This window comes from Idiotropiscis lumnitzeri, chromosome 8, assembly GCF_059441095.1.
Source record: "Idiotropiscis lumnitzeri isolate Australia: NSW breed Sydney's pygmy pipehorse chromosome 8, RoL_Ilum_1.0, whole genome shotgun sequence".
In the NCBI taxonomy this organism is placed as follows: domain Eukaryota; kingdom Metazoa; phylum Chordata; class Actinopteri; order Syngnathiformes; family Syngnathidae; genus Idiotropiscis; species Idiotropiscis lumnitzeri.
The window spans coordinates 17,109,438-17,130,676 of record NC_142398.1 but is presented as its reverse complement, the minus strand read 5'-3'; the positions used below and the strand labels follow the sequence as shown (position 1 = coordinate 17,130,676).

The following is a 21,239-nucleotide window of genomic DNA, read 5'->3' as shown; positions in this document are numbered from 1 at the left end:
GATTTGATCCCATGATCCTTCGCGCGAGTCTGACAAGTAGATCCAAGATGGCGTAGAAAGTAAAGCTAGGTAAGTGTTGACTTCCCATTTTCAAACCTTTCATTTTCTTTTTTATTTGGAGGCTGATGTCAATAATTACCTATGCGGAGCGTTAGGAAAATAAAGCATGCTTGGATTTTATGCGTAAACATCAGGGCGATGTCATATGGAATATATGCGCCAATATACCGTAGCGGAATCACAGGCCCGAACCCGTTTTGTTACGGCGAACCGAGCTAGCCAAACTAGCTTGCTAACGTTAACCCAGCAGCCTGCTGCTCTTTATTCGAGCTTTCAAGCTTTGTGCTGCCAAGATGCATGTTTTGTCAAGCGAGCAAACTGCAAGCGCTGCGTTCCCTTGTTAAACGGCATTGCAGTTGTGCCTGTGGAAACGCGGTGCAATAGAGATATTTTCGAGGCTTTGAAACGTCACCGTTTGTCATAGTCAAAACAAGTTTTCCTCACCAAAGAGAAAAGTAAGCCCTTGCCCGGCCACCTCTTAAGCATAAACGTTACCGATCTTCTCGATTAGATCAGATATGTCGGCTAGTTTTAAAACGGCGTCGCACAATTCTGTCAAACCGAGACCTATTTGGAAATTATTATTTTATTTTCCTAATAAGATCGCTGATCCGTTACTTCAACCAGTGCAGTGCTGTTTTTTTTCCTTTCAAGCGAGTTTCACACACAACATTGGAATCCTCCCACCAAAATATTTGTTGCCGTACCAGTTGCACCGTCTTAAAACGCAACTTTATTTCTATAACACTTTAACAACACGTGCAGCTGCAATAAATTGTTATACACATCCATCACAAAACCAGACCAAACATAACATCCCATCAAATTGAGCATATTTGAAGCTGTTAGAAGACGTCAGCGGAGCAAGCCTCAAGTCTCTATTGACTGCCTGGATCACAGCATACATCATGTCAGTCACGTGTGCTTCATTGAGCTTAAAAGTAAACTGCTGTAGGTTCTAACAATTAAATTTCATCCATTGGCAAGTGACGCACTTACAGAAAGATTTGTTCAATTCTCCTTCCCCATTTTGTCTTCGCTTGACTTTTTAACGCCTGCTCTCATCTTTCTCCATATATGCTCTATGTGGCATTTGATAAGTTGTTTTGAGGGGTGGTGAAGCTCCTCGTGGTGCTGCTCCTTGCAGCCTTACCATCGCAGACAATTCATTCCCGCTGACATTCTCCATTCAACAAAAACGGGCTATTGGTGTAAACATACCGTCTGTGAAGGCGCAAAATAAGATGCGCCGATAGCCAAATAAGATGCGGCGATACACTCCTCCAATGATGGTCAGAGCCAGAAATGGTGAAAACTCTGGTCACAACTGTATTAGCATTCGCCACATCGAGACGGCAATGAAAATTGTTTGTGTTAAGAATACTATTGGATATTAGGAGGTTCTCTGACTGTATTGGAACACAGGCACATCCCTGTGTTAATGTTTACCTTTTGTTTTCATATGTGTCAATGAGAGGAATAAATTTGAATTTTGATATCCTCAGGGCAGATGCCCTGGGTGGCCACACCGCAGTCCTGTCCATTGTCTTTGTCCTGGGTTTCGGCTCCCCACCAAACCGCTCACGGTTCAGAAACCAAGATCATTTCGAATCTAAAGGGAGGGGGGAGCAATCTTCACACTGTGTAGAAAATGCTTAGTAATTATAAATCAGTTTTATTGTTGTATTGCTTAAAACAAGATAAATCATTACAAAATCCTTTGATAGACCTACACAAAATTAGAGCGTAGCATTTCTCATTCTTGTTTTTTAATAATCGAAATGAATCGCTTTCAATGAACTGTGTAAATTTTTAGATTTTTACATTATCAAAACAAATTGACTAAAATCAATCATAGCACTTTAGCTTTGCTACCTTCGCAAATGGCATCCAACAAAGTACCTTCAGTAGCATTGTACATGTAATGTATGTGCTAGCGTAGCGGTTAGCCACTCACGGTTATCTGTAGCATCCTCTTCTGCTCATTTTGTCACTGTAAAATAACATAACAATATAGTGTTCACCACTTCTAGGACTGGAGGCTGAGGAGTGTGATTCCTCTGTCGTTAGGACATACCATCTCTTCCCCTTTCTTAAAAAGGAGAACTGCCACCCCTGTCTGGCAATCCAGAGGCACTGTACTCCGCGATGTCCACGCAAAGTTGTAGAGGCATGTCAACCAGGACGGGTCTTATCCACCCCTAGGGGCTTGTCACGAAAGAGCTTTTTAACCGCCAGAGATAGGAGAGCCCACCTCAGAGTCCTCAGGCTCTGCTTCCTCATTGGAAGGCGTTTCGGTGGAATTGAGGCGGTCTTTGAAGTGTTCTCCCCACCGACTCGCAACATCCCATCTCCACTATAAACAGTGTCAATGATGCACTGCTTTCCCCTCCTGAGATGGTGGACCAGAATTTCCTCGACGACGTCTGGAAGTCGTTTTCCATGGCCTCACCGAACTCCTCCCACCATAAATTTAAGGCGATAATGAGGCCTCAACATTTTTAGCTGTAAATGTTTAGCTCATTTGAACAAAAAAACTGTACTAAATGCAAAGTTGCACTACAAATACTATAAAACTGCAAAAAGAAAAACTATTCTCATGAATCCAACATTTTTAACTGCAGATGAAAAAGTAAGAAATTCTGTGCCGAAGAAAATTAGAGCCAAAGAAAATTAAATAAACATGCACACGCCAAAGACATGGTTACCCAAATTACAATTTTTCAAAGATGTTTTTTTTTTCTGGTTATGGGCATAGCTTGATGGCTACCTGGAAATTCAGACTCATCCCTACCAGCGATGGAATAATCAGTATATCGATTCTGAAAAGATTAATTCGTCACAACTATAATTACTTGTAGAAGCATGTCTACGGTAACCATTATATTAAAAAAAAATTTGCGTTGAGACCCCTTAGGATATGTTTTCTGTTTCAGAAACTCAGTTTCATCTTAATGAACTGCCAAACTGTTTGAAAAAAAAAAAAAATCTGTTTTCATTTAAACTGTTCTCTAAGGGGTAAGTGCAAATATTGTACAAGTAAAAGTTACTAGGATTCAGTTCAAGGCTGCCAATTTGTGAGCTCAGTGTTTTTTTTTCCTCCTGTAGGGCATATTGTACCCTCCTTATCATGGTATGAAAAGAGATAAAGTGTCCATTTGATCACAAATTGTGTATTTTTACTTGCGGGGGTGCCAACCTGCATTGCACTGGACGCAACACGAAATGTCTCCCAAAGAAGTCTAATCATAGATGCATTCATGTCAAACCCATTAATGATAACATTTCAGATATTTTATGCAAATGAGTTCGATGATGTTGACATTTTATTGTGAAATAATGTAAGATAAACTGAAGACCATCTTAACCTCAAGTAACCTTATGTAATCAGTTTGTGTATTTCTAATCATGTTTTTATACACTAATTGTATTAATGATTGCACACGCACACACGCCCATATTTTTGCTCTAGAGTTAAGTGTCTGTTGTCTAATCTAACTTTTGTTATGAGTTAAGTTTCTGTTATCTTACTTTCGTTGTCTGTTAAGCCATGATGAGTGAGTTTCTGTTTCGTTATGAGTCTGCTTCAAGCTTTAATAAAAGCGGAGGCGGCGGGGCGGGAGGCCAGAGAGACCCACGGAGCTGGGTTGCGTACAGGTGAGCTGCTTGCTCTCTGTCCCTCTCTCTCCCTGCCGCGACCGGAAAAAGAACAACCTTGCCTGATTCTTTCTGGCCTCAGCCATCTTTAGTAACAGCTCTCCCACAAAGCGTCAGGGCATTTAAACCTGACAAATACATTAACATTTATTACCAAAACATCAAAAAAGTACTGAAAATTGGTACCGTTGTACTGGTATAGATTTTCAGGTACCAGTTATCGCAACCAAACGGGTTCAAATGTGATGGATACCCATCTGTACAGGCCACAAATATCTGTGCACGTGTGCCACTGCTGATTTGAATGTATTTTTTTTCTCCCAGACGTTTTGTCCCTGAGTCATGGCGGACAGGAGAGCGGAGAAATCATGTGAAGAAGCCAGCAGATCGTTAGTCAGGCGGGAGTATGAGGCGGTAGTCAGTCACAGCACAGACACCTTGGCGGTCCTAGATCCACAAGTCCAATCCACGGGCGTCCTCCTCTCACCGAACCCGCCTTCCGGAAGCCTCCGCAGCCGCGCCTTGCTTTACCGCATCGCTGCCTTTCTTCAGTTGGTGAGTACGATGCTGTTCCAATGTCTTGCCATACACAAAGAGTCAATTAATGAACCAAAGCCTGTTATTTCTTTTTTTTTTTTTTTTTCATCATTTCATTGATAGTTAAAGCCGGGACAGCACAGTGGGAGAGTGTTCTTTTAGGCTAGCACATCAAACATTTGTGATTGGATGATGAAGGGTGCGGAGGCGGACTTCTGCCGACGCATGCAATGGTTTTCTGCCTGCTGCCGCAGGGATACAACGATTTCTGAATTTATAGCAATGCGTTTTGCATGTTGCCGAAGATGGTTACGTACCCCGTTAAGTACGACAAGGAGCCATTAACCCCAAAAATATGGCGTAATATGGTCACTCTGGTAACGCAACAGACACCGCAGAACAACTATAACGTGCATGCGAGCAACACATAAACTGGGCCATTTTGTAAATAGAAACGTGAAGCCATATTATGCAACTATATTAGCAGGGCCCTACTGAAATGTGCCAATATAAAACACCACAGAACAAGTGTATGGACGTATGTACCTCACCATAACGCTTTATCAAGAGCCGCTCGCCACATATGCAGAGGAGGTGTCGTACGTGGTATGTTTTTTTTTTTTTTTTTTTTTTCTTTTGTCTGTATGACCCGCAACAGTCTGGTCCAAAGTGGTCCGCAGCCCATTTGGGGACCAATGTGCTGCATAATTATGGAAATTACTTAAATTGGATGGTGATAGTGGAAGCAAGTCCGTTGCGAGTGTTTGACCCCAGGTCCATGTCCAGAGAATATTTGTTGCAGGTGTTAAATTTCTTCTTTCTTTTGCAACAGAAAAAATATGATGAAGCGGATCAAGACTGCAAACATGGTAAGCATTTTGTTCCGGAATTCCAAATTTACATTGAGTCGAAAGGCTGTAATGATTGAGACATTAACATTTAATTAATATAACAATGAAGTTGAGATGTTCAATATCATTTTTTTTTCAGACCGATATGAGTATAAGAAATCAACACTTAAGTAATCACCAATACCCTGTAACTGATACCACTACTAATACTTTTGATGCATGACATTGCAATTAAATGACAGAGTTAAAGTCCCCCCCCCCCCCGAAAAAACCCAACCCTCTGAGTTTGAAATATACTTGTAATAAACTCACAAAAGTACGAAATAAAAATGAAAAAGTATGTATATTTGTTCAAAATAAATTTTAACAAATTAAAACCAATTAAACTGTTTGCATAAGCATGATAATAGGAACTTGGAAAATAGGGACGGGAGATATGGCTGAAACATTTTATTTTTTTGTGTGCAGAGTATTGACATTGTACATTATTAGTGACTGAGACCCCATGTTCTTGCTTTTCTTTCTAACCTAGTCCTGGCAGAAGATAGGATGGGGGGAGACGGTTTGCTCCAAGCCAGCTTGAGTTCCATGCAGTTGGATGGCAGCCTGCAGGATGTTACCAACATCCTGTCTAAAACCTTGTTTGGAGAGCCAATGGTATGTTGAATGAACAGTATTGACGTGAATGTCCAGAGCCATCTTAGGCCAGGATAAATGTGTACTACAAATTAGGACTGGACGACTAATTGAAAGTGTGATTTCGATTTAGGATTCGCTCGATCATGAAAACATTAAAATCGAATAATAATTGAGGTGTTGGCATCTGGGGATTTACTTTTGTCAGATCAGATTGTGATTCATTTGGACTTTTTCATTCCGTCTCATAAGGTCGTGGACTCATGTAAATATTAAAATATTTGATCATTGCTGTAACACGATTCACTTTTTTCAGTCCTCTCTAAAACCAAACTGTTTCCTTAAAAATATCTCATCACAAATTAATGTTGTAATTTATTGTTGTTATGTAATGTCCCTTCTCCATCTTCTTTTACAGAATGGCATTGTTGCAAAAGACATATCCAGATTAAAAATTCTGTTTTCAGAAATCGAGGTCAGTAAGTCATCATACACCACACTGTTATGCTTAGATCCTTTTTTGTTCACGCCTCTTAGGCAGGTTTTAATTATTCCACTGGTCAGACTGGCTAGTAGCCATGACACAATATTCATCCGCATCTTTTTCTCCACCAGGCTATAAAGAAGTGTGACATGGCACCAGAATACACAGATGACCAGGAGGAGGGTAGGCAAAAATCTGTCACCGCTTTGCACCCAACTTTGAGGTGTGCTAAAAACGTTTTGATTCAGCCTCATTGACTGTTTGACTTTGTGTGCACTGACAGAGGTCCAAGATGGCTGGCAGTTCAGGCCCCCTCCTCGGGGAGTTACTAGCAGTGAGGAGTACACCCTCTGTAAAAGGTAAAAAAAAAAAAAAAAAATCTGTCAGACCAGTGTCACATTAATGAGAGCATATGATGTTTTTAATTGAGGATTAAAAACAACAAATAACTTCCAGAGAACTATCATCATCCAACCACACTTTTCCCCTCTCCTTTAGGTACTTGGAGCAGGGCCTGTGTCGGTACGGGGCCCAGTGTACGTCGGCCCACTCGCAGGAGGAGCTGATGGAATGGCAGAAACGCTACGCATCCCGCCTCATCCGACTCAAACAACAGCAGGAGAGCAAGCATTTCACTGAAAATTACATGGAGACACTAATAGAGAAGTGGATGAATTCTCTCTCCCCGGAGAAAGTGGTATGTGACTCACTTGATAGACAACACAAGATATCGTACTTTAGACATGATGTTACGTGCCGAGTGAAGGTGCATCATGCTGTCTTTTATGGTGAATAGCTTCACCTTCAGATTTGAATTTATTGCCTTATGATGGATAGCTGGCTTTTGTTTCCAACAAACCGACCACAGGCTATGATATGTCAAACATGCATGACAAATAAATGTGTTAATACCGGTGGTATGACGCACTTTTAACCCTTCTAATCTTCATTCCCAATGCGAGCTTCATAGAGAATGACTTGTCCTAAGTCTGCATTCATTTATTTGTAGAACTGACTTGTCTACGTGTCAGGGTTTTCAAAATACAAAATAAATTTTTTTCCCTCTTTGCAGCTTAGTGACTGTTTAGAAGGCGTCAACGTTGAAACCAGCACAAGCCTCTCTCTCACCGTCACCACCAAAAAATCCTTCCATTCTTGGACCTTCTCACTGCTTTGCAAGGTAGGAAGAAAGATGGTTTGTTGGCAACAATCCGAATTTGGTTTGTGCCGGATTTTATTTTATTTTTGTCATTATCTTGAATCTCATGCAAATGTGAATCTCCAATAATAGAACAAGTTAAAGTTGTTTTGTCAACGTGTCACACTCAACAACTTAACACAACCACTTTGTTAACTCCAGCCAAAAAACACTGCACACTCCCCACTCACGTCATTACTGTGCACTCCCTCGTAATATGTTGACAACTGCCTAAAAGAACATCCATATACTGCCCAACAAATTGAACTTAGGATGGCCGAGTGGTCTAAGGCGCCGCGTTCAGGACCCAGTCTCCCCAGGAGGCCTGGGTTCGAATGTCGAATTTCCCCATTGTGGGACTAATAAAGGGAATATTATTATTATTATTATTAATGTTTTCATACTAGCGGTACAAATATTGTTAACCAGCACATGCATATTTCTGAATTTTAGCATTGCAAGTTTAGAAGGGAAATGTAATAAAAATGCAAAGTATTTTCTGTTCTAAACAATTTTTTTCCCGTGTGTCTTTGAGCAGCCTCCTAGAAAGCTATATCGCATAGCCCTGCTCTACGATGCCCACAGACCCCACTTTTCCATCACAGGAGTCTCTACTGGGGAGCAGATACAAACCGTGTCTGCTGGCTCTCAAGAGTGGACTCCACAAAAAGAAACAATAGGTATGTCATTTGATATATGATATCAATAGTCATAGTATGGGTCACCTCCCATTACCTTCCTTGTACACAATTTTTTTATTAGATTCTAGGCAAATGACTCACAAGACGTTTGGCAGTTTTTAAGCCTGGTCGACAGAGCCAAAGTCTCTCGTCATTGTCAGTCAGTCTTATTCCCGTATGGCTTCTCAGAAATGATGCCGGCTTTTGCGAAAGCTAAAACAACGATAAAAGCAGGCACGTTAGCCCAAGCATCCACAATCCATTCACAAATTGTGGAGTAACTCACCCTTAACTGATCTCTTATATAATGCAAGGTCACCTGTTTTTTTTTTTTTCTTCTTATGTTATTTAAATGCCATAAGCTGCAACTTGTCACTGTGTGTGAAACGGTTCAAGTAAATTTTGGTTCTTTGCACTGATTGTCATTTTTGCTGTGCGGACAGTGGCATCAGACAATGGCATAGACCACTGTGTCTACAAGGTCACTGTGGACTTCACCACAGAGATCTTTGGCACCTTCAGACAGACCATCGTTTTTGACTTTGGCTCAGAACCAGTGCTAATGCAGCGAATCATGGTGGATGCTGCCTCCATTGAAGGTATATGCCCACAAAGAAAGCTTTGTTTTTGTATACAAAACATTGTAAAAAGAAACTGCATTCATTGCATTTAAATCTCTGTTGCTTGCCCGCTCTTATTTTGTAGATATCGAACATTTGATGGTAGCCAGACAGCAGCTCTTGATGACTGCAAAACGTTGGGACTCTTCCTGTAAGACTCTAGTCGGGTTCACACCTAATGAGACCATGTGTGATCTGGAGCGCAGTCTACTTTCCCGCTATCAAATCCCACTGTCGGCGGACCAGCTCTTTACTCAGTCAGTTCTGGACAAGACTCTGACCAGAGAAAACTACCAGGCCCGGCTCCATGACCTTCTCTACATAGAGGAGATTGCACAATTTAAAGAAGTTAGCAAGTGAGTCCTTTGTATTTATTTTCTTGTTGTATGGTGCAAGGATTTTCTCACGATTAAGGAGGCGGATATGAATAAATAGCACGATCTACAAAAATAAAGAAGGCAAGGATTTTTTTCATTGAAAAGAAAAGTAGTTGTCATGCCCTCTTAGCGTTCTTGCAGGTTTCCGCCATCTATCTTAAGCCACAGTAAATGCATGTTTTTAGGCACTACGAGATGAAAGGTTCAATGTATACTGCACATATCCTGGCAGTTGGGATAATATTAAAACCACACCTCTCTTTTTGCCAGTCTTATCTTACCTACAAAAATACTGCCATTGTGAATTTTCAAATTTGATATGTGGAAAAAATGTTTTCAACCCGCCACTAGGTGTCAGACTTGATCTTCATTGTGAATTTGATATTTGACTGGAACACAATTTGACATCCAATAAGGTCTAATGATAACAGAATCAGAATCAGAAATCCCTTTATTGTCATTGTACTCAAGTGTGCAACGAGATTAGAGAGCTCCCCTCTCCAGTGCAATACAACAATAATTCAGATAAATATATAAATTAGATAAATAAGAGAATAGTCAGTGCAATGGAAAATAATACTGAATAGGATATATAAAAACAGGTTTATTTATGTTTGTATTTATTTAATTTATTTATTTTTTAATCCTTAAATGGGCAGAGCTGATGTATTATTTCCTCTGTGTACTCAATCGCTTTCCGCTACTGATTCACAGGCAAAATTACAGAACCTTTCTGAATTCGGATGCATTTCTAAAGTTCAAATACATCTCATGATTTTCATGAAAGATTCATTTCTGCGTGAAATTAAATTTTTAATAATTCTCAGGGTCCTCTGTTTTGGTTTTCAAATATGATGCTACTCTACTATTGTTTTTCCTTTTTGTTTCCCAAGGTTTAACATCAAAGTCAACCTGCAGCTGGTATCCAGCTTCATGCTGACTGGCATTTCCGTTGGAGCCAAGTATGCCCAGAATGGACAACTCTTTGCACGTTTTAAACTCACGAAAACACTGTCTGAGGTATTGAGTCAGTGCCTTTCAGATCCTATTCTTGCATTCGATGTTTGCTAGTTCAATCCAACATTGTTTCCATAACCCCTCAGGACACACTGGCAGGGCGACTAGTGATGACCAAGGTGAATTCCGTTCTTTTCCTACCTTTGGTCTCGGAGGGCTTCAGTAGCCATCCTCCTCCAGGGGTCAAAGAGCGCGTCTACGAAGCTGTGATTGAGGAGAAGACCAAGGAATACATCTTCCTCAGGATCTGCAAAGACTGCTGCGATGAGCTCGGACTACTGCCTGACAGAAAAATACAGGTTTGTGTTGATAAATTAAAATGAGCAAGATGAATCAATCACATCCTTTTCCACCAGTGTTGTAATCGACAGTTAAAAGCATAATTTTACATCCAGTATATAACTTCGCATTGCCTGACATGAAATCAGACTTAAGTGTTCCTGCTTTAGCCATTGGATTACCAAAACTGTTTCCATTTGCTAAATGTCCAAATAATACTATGCCTTTATGCGCAAATGATGTCATGTGTTTTGAAACTTCTGATTGGTTAATTGACAATATTTAAGTTTGAGACATTTGTGGATATAATTGAAGTTACGCCTGGATCACACGTTTTCTTTGTGCAACATCATGGGAAAGTCGAAATAAATCAACCCAGATGTAAGGAAGAGATGTGTGGGCTTGCAGACTGACTTTAGGATCCCATTGCAGGATACGCTCGCTTATTTTGCAGTTTTATGATGCCTTATCAATGCATTTGCTCCCTGGTAGTTATCTGGCTACTGTTTGAGATAATGCTTGATTAGATGTTGATATCACCAACGATCAGGTTAACATAATCATGAAAGCCAAAATTGTGTGTGTCACGTTAGGATTTATTCTGCAGCCCCACCTCAGACATCCCTGATCTGGTGTTCATCGTGTCCCTTTTCTTTTTTATTAACCTCTTTTTCTAATTAGAGGTCACATTTAACAGAGTTTTGATGTTATTGGGATGAAAGCTGTAAATTTTCTGTTAAGTCAAACTGTGATGTTGTTTATGGATCAGGTGGAGCTCCAGTTCCAGCTGAACAGGCTTCCACTGTGCGAGATGCATTATGCCCTGGATCGCATCAAAGATGGTAAAGACAACAGCATTCTTTTTCCTGATGTGAGCCTTGTCCCAACCATCCCCTGGAGCCCCAACAGGTAATTCACACTGTACCCACACCTTTTAAATAGTTTCATAACTAGAGTTAAGGGTAGATGCAGTATAAAACACTGCTTAATACGTTGTCAGGCAGCAATGTTCACAGTTGGTCGGCCCGTCTCAACGTTGGCCACTCAAAAGTGGAAGGGTCTCCAACGCCTCTTGAGAGGACGGATACTACGGCCTAAGGTGTGTGTGAAGGCCTGACCGACTCTATCCAGTAGAAGCTTCGCTACTTCGCACACCAGTTGAGGCTCGCTCCCTCCTATGGTGGTTACATTCCACGTCACTGAAGCCAGCTTGTGTAGCCAGGGATCGGACCCTCAATGTCCCCGCCTTCAGCCGCCATCGGGTTCTTTTTTACAACCAACCCTCTTGGCCTCACCCACAAGTTGTACGCTAATGGAAGAAGGGGCCAAAGTCGTCTTCAATTAAAAAGCAATGTTTTTATAAGGCCTAAAAATGTCTGTTTTGAGTGGTTTCTATTTCAATAAAACCTTTTTCTCATAATTATTGTGCCCATCTTTCTTCCACCCTCAGGCAGTGGGATGAACAACTGGATCCTCGTCTGAATGCCAAGCAGAAAGAGGCCATTCTTGCCATCACCACCCCTCTCTCAATTGCCTTGCCCCCAGTCCTCATAATTGGACCCTATGGCACTGGCAAGACGTTCACCCTGGCACAGGCTGTCAAACACATCCTCCGCCAGGAAACTAGCAGGTACGTTTGTTTATGTGTTATTTTGGGCCACATTTTGACCAATGATTTTGTCACCGTTGTTTCACTCCAATCATAATAGCTCTCCTTTAATATAAAATATAATTCCAGGCAATATTTCCATCAATATCATTTAAATATTGAGTAATGAATTAAAGTTTTTTTTTTTTTTTTTTTTTTTTTTTTTTCCCATTTTGGCTTTATGTGTGGCTAATTGGCTTTCTCTTGAAATAGGCGAGTCATTTGGAGGAATTTGTCATGAGCGGTGCTCATTTTTGGAATGTTATCCTTAGTGCGGATAGTAGTCGGTGTGCGGATAACCACTATAAATTATGCAACGTCAATTGATGGAAACAATTGCACAATGTTTCTCAGTTCTCTGAAAGTTGCAATACTTTGTTGAATGTAATTTTTAAGTGTCAGACGGTTGTCTATATGTAACATGAAAGCGAATGAAAAAGATCTTTGGGCAAAAACATGCAGCAAATGTAATATTTATTTTTCTTTTCACTCTGAATGCATGCAATATTTAATGTTTAGGATGAATAATCTATGTTTTAAAAGCCAAGACAAACAGGGCTGAGCATTCTCATTTAGTGACATATACCATACTCGTGTAACACGAGGGCTGGGCAATAAACCGAAAATTACCGAAATTTATTACAATGACCGAAATCATTTTGCCCATGTCGGTAAATTCAGTGTTTAATAAAAAAAGAAAAGCCTTTTCTGTCTGTGGCAATGTTCATGCCCCTTTAAGACCGCTACAGCGCCTCTAGTCATGTGACCCCACCCGTCTGATCGAGAAAGAAAACAGACGTCGCTGTCGTAGCTGGCGATTCAAATCCAGAAGCTTTTTCACCACCCACAACACAACCATGCTGTGCTGAAAGTTCAAAGTGAGAAGCAAGGTTCAACAAGTGACAACAGCCCATTAACGGAGGCGACACCATACGAGAGAACGTCTCAGAGGTGGACGCGATAGCCTAGCACATAGCTAAAGATTTAGCTCCTCTAGTTACAGTGGCGCGCACAGGATTTAAACGCTTCATGAAAGCCGTATTTCCCGATATGGACTAAATCGGGCCGGGAGCTTAGACATGTCAAGCATTTTGCATCTACATCCGACTTGTGGTCGGGTCGCAACATGGATCCCTGATTGAGCGTGACTGTGCATTACATAGATGACAAGTGGCGACTGCGCACCAGAGTACTCGAGACGGCACATTTTCCCCGATGATGCACACATGTTTATTTGGCTTGCATTGACATTTTCTTTAATTTTATTTCGCATTTTTTTATTTGCCATTATTTACATCATGAGAGCATCTTGGCGCAATCTATTTGCAGAAAAAGATTTTGCAAGAGTTACCCTTTTTCTTTGTGACATTGTTCAAGTCATGCAAAGCAAGCTATTTGGAACGTTTATACAAATGATTTTTGTACTTTTATTTTTCATTGAAAGTTATGTGTACCAGTTGGTCAATAATAAAAACAGTCAATATACATTTCCTGCATTTATTTTGATTTTAGTCCATGGGGGGAATTTATCGTGCATTTATCGTTATCGAGGTAAAATTGCTCAATTTCTCGCGATATTGATTTGAGGTCATATCGCCCAGCCCTACTCGTGTTACTCTCTGACGTTGACCTCTTATGTCACGTCATTTAAGGCTATGTTGGTATTGAAGACCTTGTATTTTTAGAATGAGATTGGAATTATATGTAGAAAATTTAGCATTTTGGTTCAAAGTAAAATGTCTATTGCGTTGCACAGTGGCGACTCGTTAATGTACCGGAATTCTAGCAAGTAACTTAACAAAATGGTCAAATTCACCCTTTGGATCATCTTTGAGCTGTTTTCCTTTGCAACCAAAGTCAAAAAGGCTTAGCAGCTGACTCTTAAATGCCCATGTCTAAACGATAACATCGCTTTATTTCTTAGTCACTTCATTTGTTTGTTTTTTTCTGTGAGGGAGAATTGTGGTGTTTGTCTTCAATGAGTAGATGATTCACCCTGGAAATAATTGGGGCAGAATATTTGCAGCAAGTGCAGTGTATAATTTCTTCCTGGCTTGTCTTTTGTCTCTCCAGGGTTCTGATCTGCACCCACTCCAACAGTGCAGCTGACCTTTACATTAAGGACTACCTTCATCCTTATGTTGAAGCAGGCAATCCACATGCCAGACCTCTCAGGTATGGATGTGCACACTAGGACATGATGGCTGAGGTCCAATGCAAGCTTCATATGGCTTTACTGCTTGCATGTTATTTATTTCTTATTCATGTATTTTTCATATTTAAACCTGAAGTGAAGAGGGTTCTACTCCTTATCAGATTGAAATAAATTTAACTCTTTCCTTGCCATTATATACCTATTATTACATTTTTTTCCAACGGGGATTGGTGGGGTCCGATGCTACTCCACTGTAAATGTCCAACTTGAAACAATTTCACTGATGCACAACCGGCAATAGATGACTCAATGCCATATTTGTTTGTTTGTTTATTTATTTAATATGAGCTCAATATCATTTGTGAGTTCACTGGGAGAAACGGTTACAGGATCCCACCTTCTAAGAGTTCTGTACCGAAGAGAGCCAGAACATAGCGATAAGATCTGACTGTGGTATCTAATAAAAGTGGTTTATGAAGTGGGTTTAAATGGAAAGGAAAGAAAGGTGCTCAGAATCCTGGTCCTAAGAACTCTCATCTGTACGCCTTAATTGATGTTAAATTATATAATTGGAGCTCGCCATGTTGCCAAATATTGGTTTAATATGTTGATTCTTATTTTCTCTTTTTCTAGGGTATACTTTAGGAACCGCTGGGTGAAGACGGTCCACCCAGTGGTCCAGCAGTACTGTCTCATCGCCAACACACAGGTCACTTTTAAAATGCCCACAAGGGATGACATCCTCAGGCATCGTGTGGTTGTGGTCACCCTGAGCACTTCCCAGTACCTCTGTCAGCTTGACTTGGAGCCTGGTGAGATGAATTTCATCTTGTGTGTTTCAATAAAATCCGAAAGGCCTGTTGGAAGCATACCTTGATTAAAGGGAATTAAAGATTGCCTAAAGCTTCCCTTTGGTGGCTCACCAATAAGTTTGATGTTGTGACTTTTTACTCCATTCTTCCGTGATTAATGAAAAATTAAAGGCCATGAAATAGACATTAAACTCATTTAATTTAATTATTTTTAATTATTTCCATATTTAGCAAAGGTGACAGCTTTATACACGGATGCCGCAAAGTGGCCAATGTTTGTGGCGCCCTATTTTTCTAAAAGGCTTAACTGGCATGATTACATGAGTATCTGTATGACCATTTAATAAAGCATGTTAGCTCTCGTTTTGGTCCATGAGCATGGCAAGAGAGCCCAAGGAAAGCCATGTTCATCCCGTTTGTCTCCATAGGCTCCGTGATCTTACCCTGAATCCTAACAGAGGCAAACTATTCAGTCAGAGATGAAACTCATTTAAGTAGCGTAAAAAGACAAGGTAAATGAACCACTTTGTCAAGGCTGGCAAATGACTGCCGCTTAATGTTAGTGGAGGGAGCTTTGTTGCATGGGAATGCCATCTGCCAGTTTGAATGTATTTTACATCATTAGCCTACTCCCCACGTACCATCTCTAGGGCTCGCCTAGTGTTTGATGGTGATGTAAACAGTCAGGAACAGAGGCAATGGCTACTGAAATAGCTACCAAGTTGCTATCACAAATCCTTAACGCTATGCTTGGCCACCCCGGAAAGATGTTTTGTTCCTAATCATGTCAATTTATGGACTCTTAAGTGGAATTTGGCATGTGGATAAAGTATGTAATGCTGATTGTCAAGATACTGAAATATATACTTACATTTTGATCATTTATATATGTATAATTAAAGCTTTTAAAAATTGACTTAAACTATTTGTACTGAACAACACGGCCCATGTATTATGTGTTTTAAATGGTTGGATTATACATCACACTGCATTAGAAGGAAAAATACCAAAGGCAGATGTGAAAGCTTGTGCGGGGTTGCGTGTGAGAAGTGAATGACTTGTCGTTTATTATTAAATACTGCAGTTACCTTTCCCAAAGTGCTGCTCATCGTGGCCTTTGCTTCTCACCCTGGGTCCTGTTGGCCAATCAGTTTTATCAGTCACCATTTATCAAATATGCTGTTTGTACATTCCGTTCAGGCCTGTTCACTCACATCTTATTGGATGAAGCTGCCCAGGCTATGGAGTGCGAGACGATCATGCCTTTTGCCTTAGCTAGCAGTACCACGCGCATTGTGCTGGCTGGAGACCATATGCAGGTGAGTTTCAAAATCAAACGGTTAGAGCATAATTTAGTCTGTACATTTGTATGATGTTTGACATTTATTTCCATACAGAGATGTCTTCACATTGTCTGGCTTCCTTAATTCAAAATATCTTTGCGGGAGAGCAGCACAGCTTGCTGCAGATAGCAGTTGTGATATTTGTTTGAAATCAGAAGAGAACAGCCTTGAATACGTTTTTACAAGCTGCTTGACCACAGATCTGATGAACTGAAGCTTAATTGACCGATCACCTCTAATTGCCTTTCCTTCTCGATTTACAGCTCAGTCCATTCGTGTACAGCGAGTTTGCCCGTGAGCGAAACCTGCATGTGTCCTTGTTGGACAGGCTGTATGAGCACTACCCTTCAGAATTCCCATGCCGCATCCTCCTGTGCGAGAACTACCGCTCCCATGAAGCTATCATCAAGTAGGTGTGAGCCCTCAGCGCAATGGTCTCGTAATGATGGTGGAGAGATGAAATGCTAAATAGTGGAGAGAGAGAGAGAAAGAAAGAAAGGTGTTCAAAGTGCTTCGTCTCATGATTAGGGCTCACTGAGTTGTCGTATTGCAGATGCTGTCAAAAAGCAACAGTTTGACCTGTGAAACATCAAATAAAAAAAGAACACAGTTGCAAGTTGACATATTCAATTCTAAGGCAAGGTCTTTTGTTGTTTTTGGTCTAACCGCATATGTATGGAAATTTCAAATTGTGAAACGATGAACCTGTGGTTGGCAGATAACTGGGGAAACTAATGTATGAAGTGGCTTAAGTTTGTTTGTTCTCCTTGTCTTATTCCTTATCGTCTTCACCCTGCAGCTACACGTCAGAGTTGTTTTATGATGGCAAGCTGATGGCAAGTGGAAAGCAGCCCTGTCACAAAGACTTCTATCCTCTAACCTTCTTCACTGCACGAGGAGAAGATGTCCAGGAGAAGAACAGCACTGCCTACTACAACAACGCTGAGGTATTGATGAATGCACTTACTGTAATTTCCTCACTACAAAATGCTCCTGATTAAAAGCCGCAACAGCTAAATTATGGACGAAAATTCTGGTATCCATAACTGAATACTTTTGAAGGAATCACTGCAATCAAATAATTTTCGTAACTTCTGATGAGATTTCTGCACCTCTCAGCAGATATTTTGGCCCACCTTTAATGAGCTAACTGCTCTAGTTGTCTCAGTTTTCTCACCACTGTATTCACAGGCTCATCAAGCTGCTTGGAGAGTCGTGGAGCCTTTACGATTCGCATGCTTGTCTGTAATTGTCTTTGTCTCCCGAGACAACTCTCTACTTAGCGTCCTCTAAACTTGACATTTTTTGTTCAGGTCTGTTTCATGAGTTTGTTTGTTTTTTTAAATAATTATATTTTTTTGTTTTTTTTTTACGTTTACTGATTTAATTGCTTTTGTGTGCAGTGTGGGGTTTTCATTCTCGAACAATTTTGTCTGAGCTTGTTACTTTTTAATCCTCATTTCATCATTATTTAATTACTTTTTTGACGTTTAACATAACTATCCACAACCACATGCCATGTTTTCATTATATTTATTGTGATGGTGTAAAGTTTGGGCAGTTCCTTTGTTACAAACTAATTATTAACTATTAAGACGTTTGACAAAACGAAACGGTTTGGGCCAGTACCCTATTCCAAAAAGGGCTTTTGCAAAGTATTTTGTTTTTAATTTTTGTTTGTTAAAATATTACCTTTTGTTTTGTTTTAAAGGTGTTTGAGATTGTGGAGCGTGTTGAGGAGTTGCGCAAGAAGTGGCCAGTAGCTTGGGGAAAGCTGGATGAGGGCAGCATTGGAGTGGTTTCGCCGTATTCGGACCAAGTGTTTCGCATTCGGGCCGAGCTGAGAAAGAAGAGAATGCATGAGGTCAGCGTGGAAAGAGTGCTCAATGTCCAAGGTGAGGAAAAAGCCTTTTCCAGGTTAACTATTATTTTGTATCGAAGACTTTTCAGCTGCACTTAAATCCAAAAATGCTCGTCCTTTTGTTGAGATGAAGTCAATTTCTATTTGTTGATGGCTGGCCCTGTAAATGGTCTAAGAAAATGGCAAAAGGGCTTTCAAAAGAAGTTCAATGCCTCTGGTAACGCCTTGGTCTACTGGAGCAAGTTAGAGTTGTGGTTTCTTTTTTTAAATGACTAACAACTTATTTTACTTTTTAAGTCGAATTTATCACATAGCCGTTTTATAAGCATTAACATTTTCATACTTTAATGGTAAGCTTCATAAACACTTTCGAACATCTCAAAAGCAAACTGACTACAAAGGCAACGTTAAGCTCTTTTTAGTGAGACGCGTGGTGATGTGTTTTGCTCTCAAGTGCATATTTACTCATATTTAATTTATCGTCGTTGTCGGGCAGAATCCCCCCACCTCCAAAATGACAACTTTTTGGGAAATATATATATTTTTTAAAAGCTGTGAGATTATTTCTAGGAGTTTTCCTTTTTTTCCTTTTTGTTATTTTATGAAATGAAATGTCAGTTTCTCAGCACTCCTCACTCAACCAAGGCATTTTTCTAGGTAAACAGTTCCGGGTGCTGTTCCTCAGCACGGTGCGGACGCGGCATACTTGCAAGCGCAAACAAACAGCCATCAAAAGGAAAGAGCAACTTGTTGAGGACTCCACTGAGGACCTGGACTATGGGTTTTTGTCCAACTACAAGCTGCTCAACACAGCCATCACCAGAGCTCAGTCGCTGGTTGCGGTTGTGGGAGACCCAATTGCACTGTGCTCTGTAGGACGATGCAGGTAAATATAGGCTCTTTTTCGCCCCAGTGGAAGATTTGTCAAAGTGTAGAGAATCTAAATTATCTCATATCTGAGAAAAAACTCATATCTGAATGTTTTGAAAGCCTACAATGCCTGATCTGTCTTGCATTTTCAAGGCAGCAAAGCAATAACGGTCAGCTGCATACATGGCGTAGCATAAAACTTGACGCAGCGTAACCAACCCACTATTAAACAAATAAACGGCAGCAGTGAGGAAGTCCTGCTTTATTGTCTTTGTTGACATGTGGCAGTTCATTCCAAGAAGATAACTTCTGTTGTTCTGACCAATTCACGGATTGCTCCGTCTATCGTTTCATCCTAAAGGCTGTCTCTTCTCTATTCATTTTCAGAAAGTTCTGGGAGCATTTTGTTTCCATCTGCCATGAAAACTCAAGCCTCCATGGCATCACTTTCGAGCAAATAAAGTCCCAACTTGAGGCTCTGGAGCTAAAGAAGACCTATGTTCTCAACCCTTTGGCTCCCGAATTTATCCCACGTGCTCTCAGGCCCCTGCAAGGGCACCCATCTTCACAGGCACTGCATCCCCACCACCATCCGCATCCTCAGCATGTGCAGACATCCACAAAGCAGGCACAGCAGCAACAGCAACAATCACCACCTAAGGTAAGCTTTTATTTATTTATTTTTTTTTCCTCCAGTCTGGAGGTTGGGGTGGCAGTTTTCTTGAAAGTTAATATAAGCAATATGCAACATTATGTATACAGACAAGCTGGGACAAAAAATAGCTTAAAGATTATTCAGTTGTTATAAAGCTCAGGTTTGTAAATATGGTTTTGGTGTGAATGCCCTCTGTTAAGCAAGCCTGTATGCGTGGAAAGCAAATCCTAACAGGAAAAGTATTTTATGGTCATTCATTTTCGAAGCTAGTGTGTGTTTTTTTTTTTTACTGTGCCTTTGATTATCCCCGCTGTCTTGCCCCCGAGGTAAAGGTTAACGAAATCGCCACGTCTGCCAACCTGCTGCCATCGCCCGCTGGGCCTAATGAGCTGCTGCATCAGCTGGCTTTTGCGACACAAGACATTGCAATTAAGCTATGAAAGTTGATCCGATGACACATTCAGCGTGTGTTATTTCAGCATATGCATCATGTTGCTTGTTTAAAAGGTCATCTCATTGTTTTAGTATTCACGAGTGACATAGTGTACTTACAACTGTCACTCTAGCTTTTTGATGACAGATTTGGCTCCGGGTACTTGCAACATAAGCTCCGTAGGCATGTAGTTATATAACTGATCTGCGCTCCAAATTAGATTTGAAATTGTTTATTCTGCCAGGGAGTACTGCATGTCTGAATAATATTTAGATTAATTTAGTTGCTCTGCTATATTGCCCTCTTTGATTGCTGCCTCTCCTCCCCGCTACTAATGAAATGGTGCGACAATAGCAGGCATGACATCTGTTACAGCCAGGACCACCTTTAACCGTCCTGATTTTCCAGTAGAGGGGCCATACATGGCTCCACATTTCACTTTTACGCGGTACGATTTTCTAATGATCCTTTATGTTGCAGGGCAAACATGCCAACCACACAGAGCACCTTCCGCCTGAAGGATATGGTGAGTGTTTTGCATCGTCTGCTCATTTTCTAGGCTGCATAAATTTGGACAAAAAATTCAATCCGATACTGCTTAAGGAGAGAAAAATGCATGGCACTTGTTGCCAACTCAAAAACAACAGTGTCATCATAGTCCAATGTATGTTGAATGTGCATTCACCTCTGGCAGGCAGGTGATTGCTTGAGGTAAAATAGTGACATCTCACCATCATTGTCATATCCTCCGCTCTCATGAAAAAATAATCAGTGCCAATCACTCACAGTGGGAAAAGATCCTTAACAATCGCAACCAAACCTGCAATCAACCATGATCTCGTGACCTGTAAATGTCAACTACAGGATTTTCACATTATGCTTAAAATAACTGAGAATGTCTCTTTTCATTATTCATTATAATTAGGTGTGTATGTGCATTGCGTGCCCGCATTTGTGTGTGTATTTTTTGAACATTTAGTACAAAACCAAATGAGGACTCAATACTTAAGGTTTTTTTAATCGTATAGTTATTTTTTTATTTAATTTTTATTTTTTTAACAAATGT

The 21,239-nt window shown here is 40.5% G+C and overlaps 1 protein-coding gene across 1 annotated transcript in view; it reads left to right on the top strand.

Moving 5' to 3' along the window:
- The first annotated feature begins 2 nt into the window (after positions 1–2).
- The window catches only part of helz (helicase with zinc finger), a 29,607-nt gene continuing 8,370 nt past the window's right edge, over positions 3–21,239 (top strand). Inside the window, exons 1-25 of the mRNA XM_088302689.1 lie at positions 3–69; positions 4,042–4,272; positions 5,087–5,123; positions 5,638–5,762; positions 6,160–6,216; positions 6,357–6,408; positions 6,509–6,584; positions 6,724–6,922; positions 7,298–7,405; positions 7,962–8,103; positions 8,547–8,702; positions 8,809–9,079; positions 9,994–10,120; positions 10,204–10,416; positions 11,166–11,305; positions 11,847–12,026; positions 14,118–14,219; positions 14,833–15,011; positions 16,212–16,330; positions 16,618–16,763; positions 17,154–17,301; positions 18,066–18,249; positions 18,873–19,101; positions 19,473–19,746; positions 20,654–20,699. Of these exons, the coding sequence (XP_088158815.1) occupies positions 4,060–4,272; positions 5,087–5,123; positions 5,638–5,762; positions 6,160–6,216; positions 6,357–6,408; positions 6,509–6,584; positions 6,724–6,922; positions 7,298–7,405; positions 7,962–8,103; positions 8,547–8,702; positions 8,809–9,079; positions 9,994–10,120; positions 10,204–10,416; positions 11,166–11,305; positions 11,847–12,026; positions 14,118–14,219; positions 14,833–15,011; positions 16,212–16,330; positions 16,618–16,763; positions 17,154–17,301; positions 18,066–18,249; positions 18,873–19,101; positions 19,473–19,746; positions 20,654–20,699 (3,523 nt within the window). The 5' untranslated portion in view covers positions 3–69; positions 4,042–4,059. The remainder of the gene's footprint in view (positions 70–4,041; positions 4,273–5,086; positions 5,124–5,637; positions 5,763–6,159; positions 6,217–6,356; positions 6,409–6,508; positions 6,585–6,723; positions 6,923–7,297; positions 7,406–7,961; positions 8,104–8,546; positions 8,703–8,808; positions 9,080–9,993; positions 10,121–10,203; positions 10,417–11,165; positions 11,306–11,846; positions 12,027–14,117; positions 14,220–14,832; positions 15,012–16,211; positions 16,331–16,617; positions 16,764–17,153; positions 17,302–18,065; positions 18,250–18,872; positions 19,102–19,472; positions 19,747–20,653; positions 20,700–21,239) is intronic.